Genomic DNA, 6165 nt, shown 5'->3' with positions numbered 1-6165 from the left:
GGTGCAGGATTTACACCTTGTGCGGTAGCACCGCAAGATACCAGGCGTGGGGGGTGTGTTGGTGGAGGGGTGGGTCGTGGACTGAACGGGGGAATCACCAAGGGAATGGCCTCTGCAGAATGCAGATAGGGGTAGGGAGTGAAATTTATCTTTGCTGGTGGGGTCTGGCTGTAGGTGGCAATAATCACAGAGGATAATATGCTGTATCCAGAGATTCATTGGGTGGAAGGTGGGGACTGGGGTGTTCTAGCCTTGTTGAGGTTGGATGCGTGGGGTTTGAGGGCAGAAGAACTGATGTGCTGGAGGGCATTGTTGATCACGTGGGAGGGGGAATTGTGTTCCTTGAAATAGGAAGATATCTGGGATGTCCTGATATGGAATTGCTCCTTCCAGGAAATTAGGTGGAGGAATTGGGAACAAGGGACTGCGTTTTTACAATAGGGTGAGGTGGCGGTATATGTGTACGTAGGAGGTGGTGTAGTCAAGGTATCTGTCAGTGTTCAGACAGTTGCCAGTGGTACATGAAATAAATGCTGGCCTAACCAGAGAAGCCAGCTCATCACCACTTCTCAAAGTCAAGAGACAGATTATAAATGCCAGCCTTTTCTCATTTGCCTTTGTTGATTTTCATTTTTGCAGTCAGTATGACCAAAATTTCTTTCAAAATTTTACTTTTCCATCTGCAGAACACTCTACACTGCTGACAATGCTGCCAGAATCATCAAAATGAATATGACATGCTATGTCACTACTAAAACTATTCACGATGTACGAATTGATTTAAGTTCTATTATAAGAATTTCACCGTTACAGCCTATCAACTTAGAGTACATGCCCACAATCTCTACTGCAAGTCTCCTGCTGTTCAGTCCTAATTACATAAATTTGTATAACAGTTTCCAAAATATCGTGCTAAGTAACATATAGCTAAAGAGGTGTTGATCTAATGCTCATTTTCTGAACAGGCTGCAATGTTACTTAATTAATTATTTCAGGTTTTACAAATGTGATTTATATAATTAAAAGATCCAGAACAGAATTATTTTCCACGTTTCAATATAACAAAACACTGCTGCCTCTAAATAGCAGATTTTGCAAATTAACAGATAGTGGACTGTACCAATGTAGTATAAAAGGAAAAGGTTTAGATGCTTAGAACTCATAAAAAACAAACTTGGTTGTAACAGCAGATTACAACATTGTAGACATAATTCCTTCATAAGAATGGAAGTTCACAATTAAAATGTTTATCTTGTGAAAACATTCTACAAAACAAACAAGCTCGTATCTGCCCAGCTTATGAACATTCTTACCTGAGTGGATGGTCCTGGGGATGCAAAAGGGGAGGGGCATGGTCCATCTTGCAAGGAGAAATGTGCAATAAATACAATGAGCTTAGCAAAAGCACTCCTCACTTCTGTACTGGGGCATTCCAGAAGGTACTCTGAGAAGCGATTTGGATAGGCAAAAAGAACATTATGTGCAAACCAACAGCGTACATTCTTGCTGTGACGGAGCAGGATACACAATGCATCATACCTGTTGGGTAAAAAGAGACCTTTCCTCAAAAAAAATTACACAATGTAAAGTACAGTCTAAAATGCAAAAACAGAATGACAAGCAAGGTTTGTAGCTCAGGTTGAGGTTTAGGGTGTCGGTTTGCTCGCTGAGCTGTAGGTTTGATAACCTGACGTTTCATTACTTGGCGAGGTAACATCAGTGGCGACCTCCAAGTGAAGCGAAGCTGTTGTCTCCTGCTTTCTATTTATATCTTTCTCCTGGATGGGGTTCCTGGGGTTTGTGGTGATGTCATTTCCTGTTCATTTTCTGAGGGGTTGATAGATGGCATCTAGATCTATGCGTTTGTTTATGGCATTGTGGTTGGAGTGCCAGGCCGCTAGGAATTCTCTGGCATGTCTTTGCTTAGCCTGTCCCAGGATAGATGTGTTGTCCCAGTCGAAATGGTGTTTTTTTTCATCCGTGTATAGGGCTATGAGGGAAAGAGGGTCGTGTCTTTTTGTGGCTAGCTGGTGTTCGTGTATCCTGGTGGCTAACTTTCTTCCTGTTTGTCCTACGTAGTGTTTGTGGCAGTCCTTGCATGAAATTTTGTAGATGACGTTGGTTTTGTCCATGGTTGTATTGGGTCTTTTATGTTTGTTAGCTTTTGTTTGAGAGCTACTAGGATTCCAAGGGGTCTTAGTAGTCTGGCTGTCATTTCTGAAACTTCTTTGATGTATGGTAAGGTGGTTAGGGTTTGTGGCTGTGTTTGGTCTGCTTGTCGTGGTTTGTTCTTGAGGAATCTGCATGCTGTATTATTTGAGTATCCGCTCTTCTCGAATATATTGTATCGGTGGTTCTCCTCTGTTTTCTGAAGTTCGTCTGTGCTGCAGTGTGTGGTGGCTCGTTGGAATAGTGTTCTGATACAAAGAACTACACGCAAGACTGAAATACCTCATAGAAGAGTGACAGCACTCCATCCACTCCACCCAGGAATTCCTAAAAATCAAAAACACCAAAATAGAGGAAGACGAAGCAATGATCTCATTTGACGTAACAGCACTCTTCACCTCCATCAACATCGACCTGGCAAAGGAAACACTTACCACACTTTTAGAAGAGACCACCACACACACACCAAACACCAATCACATTACCAAAACATCATGAAGCTAGTGGACCTGTGCCTCACCACCCACTTCACTTTCAACAACATAGTCTACAAACAAACCAATGTTGATGGAGGTGAAGAGTGCTGTTACGTTGAATGAGATCATTGCTTCGTCTTCCTCTATTTTGGTGTTTTTGATTTTTAGGAATTCCTGGGTGGAGTGGATGGAGTGCTGTGACTCTTCTACTAGGTATTTCAGTCTTGCGTGTAGTTCTTTGTATCAGAACACTATTCCAATGAGCCACCACACACTGCAGCACAGACGAACTTCGGAAAACACAGAGGACAACCACCTATTCAACATATTCGAGAAGAGCGAATACTCAAATAATAGTGCGCAGATTCCTCAAGAACAAACCATGACAAGCAGACCAAACACAGCCACAAACCCTAACCACCTTACCATACATCACAGAAGTTTCAGAAATGACAGCCAGACTACTAAGACCCTTCGGAATCCTAGTCGCACACAAACCCACCAACACTCTCAAACAAAAACTAACAAACTTAAAAGACCCAGTACAATCCATGGACAAAACCAACGTCATCTACAAAATTTCATGCAAGGACTGCCACAAAAACTACGTAGGACAAACGGGAAGAAAGTTAGCCACCAGGATACACGAACACCAGCTAGTCACAAAAAGACACGACCCTCTCTCCCTCGTAGCCCTACACACAGGTGAAAAAAACCACCATTTCGACTGGGACAACACACCTATCCTGGGACAGGCTAAGCAAAGACATGCTAGAGAATTCCTCAAGGCCTGGCACTCCACCCACAATGTCATAAACAAACGCTAGATCTAGATGCCATCTATCAACCCTCAGAAAACGAACAGGAAATGACACCACCACAAACCCTAGGAACCCCATCCAGGAGAAAGATATAAATAGAAAGCAGGAGACAACAGCTTCACTTCACTTGGAGGTCGCCACTGATGATGTTACCTAGCCAGGTAATGAAACGTCTGGATAGCAAACCTACACCCCAGAACGACAAGGTTATTCCTCCAATGGGTAATAGCACTATTTAGTCATACAGGCACTGGATTTATTAATTCAATGAAGAACTGAGTAAACTAAGCCATATCCCATGTTAAGTCAACAGGCAATCTGTCTAGATTGATGCTTACATAATCATTTGGAGCAATTAGTGGGGAAGGGGAGAGGGGAAAACTAATTTTACAAAGTAAACAAAAATTGCTTTCCTCTCTCACCTGAGGAACAAAATTTCTCGAATTTGGTTGCACGGGCAACAGGCAGTGCATTTCTTTCCTTCTTATGTAGATCCACACAGGACAGCTCTTCTAACTAGAGACAGGTTCTTGCAAAGATACTTGTGGAAGTATCATGACAGCACCATTATCGAGCAATAGAAGAAAAAGAGGGGAAGGCAGCAGAAAATTTTGCTTCCAAATATTCCATCATGGAAAATGTAAATTTACCCATTCCTACCCATTTCCAAACAGTTTTCCTCTCCAGTTAGATTCACAATACCAGCCACTGAAAGTGCCATGATTATCAGAGGTTTTTTTCACAATTCACCCACCACCACAAACAAGCTGTAAGTTCTTTTGTTTTAAAGTTAGCACTGTTTCAATGCTGGTGAAAATGAACAACTAAACTATTGATGTAGAGTGTCAGAGTTGCATGAATATCGAAGTTATATTTTTACAAATGAGTTAAGAACAGAAGTAGGCCACTTTTGTCCATTAAGCCTGTTTCATCTTTCAGTAAGATCCTTGTTTTAACCTCAACTCCATATTCCTCCTCCTTCCAATGCAAACTGGGGGAACACCATCTTATCTAATTTGAAATCCTGCAGCATTCAGGACTCAATATCAAGTTTTGACAATTTCATGGCAAGAACCATCCCACCCCTCCACATTTTTTCAAATTGATTATTTTGAGCGTAGCCAACACATTTTCAATTACTGAATTTCCATTATTACTTAACTAGCAGCACTATATCCTTGGCTTACTATCAACAATGACCCTCTCTCTCTCTCTGAGCTCTGTCTCTGACTAATCTGCTCACTCTTTCACCTCACAGCTACCCAACACCCACAACTATCTGCCCTTCCCCCAACTTCCTGTTTTTAAGTACAAATACCATTCTTCCCTTTATTGATAGACCAATTCCCCATTTTATCCACACTTGAACTGTTAACAGCCTAGTTTTCAATAAACACAAACAATAAAATGTTTTCACTTCTTACTTAAGTTGCACAGTTCAAAACAATATCTGCGCCCAGCTTGGTGAAAAGAAATCAAATTTTGATGACAAGAAAGACTCACCATTCACTTGCTGGACCACGGACTATTTTCTTTGTGTGAAACCCAGTATTAAACAAAAATCTCGCAGCAAGTTGAATACTGATCATAGCCAGTTCTTCAGCTTCTGGTAAGAGATGATCTTGCCCTGCATTAGAAAAATTGATTGAGAAACAAATGCTAACAAGCTTTCTCATTTTAATTTTTCAGACATCATCTCAACAGAACATTTCAATGATTAACGTAAAATATTTCTAGCTGTCATGACTTACTTGATCAAGTTTTAACATTCTACATCATTGAACCAAACCTCAATGCTCTAATTGAATAGTTGGCTGACAGGGTTTTAGCACCCCACTTCAAGTTGTTGGCAAGTTTCCAAAAACAAATATTTAAAACGGACTCGATTGTGAACTGACATCCAGTTCACAACCTCCATTCTCACAGAATTATCGAGGCATTGTTGATTAATCAGAGTAGTCAATCTTTCATCAATTTGTATTTAACACACCGAGATATGACAAGGAATAATCACAGTGGAGGAGAACTTTTGGTGCCACAACTTTGAATTCATCACTCCTTTCCAGCATGACAGACCGCATCACAAATTACTGAAGTTTTTATATCGTAACACAAATTCATAAAAGTTTCCAGAAATAAACAACCTGTTGTTGTGGTTCTGTTCGCCGAGCTGGAAGTTTTTGTTGCAAACGTTTCGTCCCCTGGCTGGGCAACATCATCAGTGCTTGGGAGCCTCCTGCGAAGCGCTTCTTTGATGTTTCCTCCGGTGTTTATAGTGGTCTGTCCCTGCCGCTTCAGGTTGTCAGTTTCAGCTGTCCGCTGTAGTGGTTGGTATATTGGGTCCAGGTCGATGCGTTTGTTGATGGAGTTTGTGGATGAATGCCATGCCTTAGGAATTCCCTGGCCGTTCTGTCTGGCTTGCCCTATGATAGTAGTGTTGTCCCAGTCGAATTCATGTTGCTGGTTGCCTGCGTGTGTGGCTACTAAGGATATCTGGTCGTGTCGTTTCGTGGCTAGTTGATGTCCATGTATGCGGATTGTTAGCTGTCTTCCTGTTTGTCCTATATAGTGTTTAGTGCAGTCCTTGCATAGTATTTTGTACACTACATTCGTCTTGCTCATGTTAGGTATCGGGTCCTTTGTTCTGGTGAATTGTTGTCTGAGCGTGGCTGTTGGTTTGTGTGCCGTTATGAGTCCAA

General features: G+C 41.6%; 1 protein-coding gene across 2 annotated transcripts in view; it reads right to left on the bottom strand.

Moving 5' to 3' along the window:
* usp9 (ubiquitin specific peptidase 9) overlaps positions 1 to 6165 on the bottom strand; it is a 272043-nt gene that overhangs the window by 51082 nt on the left and 214796 nt on the right. For both annotated transcript variants that reach the window (XM_043700849.1, XM_043700850.1), the window contains exons 36-37: positions 4970 to 5093; positions 1314 to 1539 (exon numbers count right to left, since the gene is read on the bottom strand). In XM_043700849.1, the coding sequence (XP_043556784.1) occupies positions 1314 to 1539; positions 4970 to 5093 (350 nt within the window). The remainder of the gene's footprint in view (positions 1 to 1313; positions 1540 to 4969; positions 5094 to 6165) is intronic.

Source organism: Chiloscyllium plagiosum, chromosome 12 (genome assembly GCF_004010195.1).
Source record: "Chiloscyllium plagiosum isolate BGI_BamShark_2017 chromosome 12, ASM401019v2, whole genome shotgun sequence".
Classification (NCBI taxonomy): Eukaryota; Metazoa; Chordata; class Chondrichthyes; order Orectolobiformes; family Hemiscylliidae; genus Chiloscyllium; species Chiloscyllium plagiosum.
This window is presented reverse-complemented; position numbering and strand designations above follow the sequence as displayed.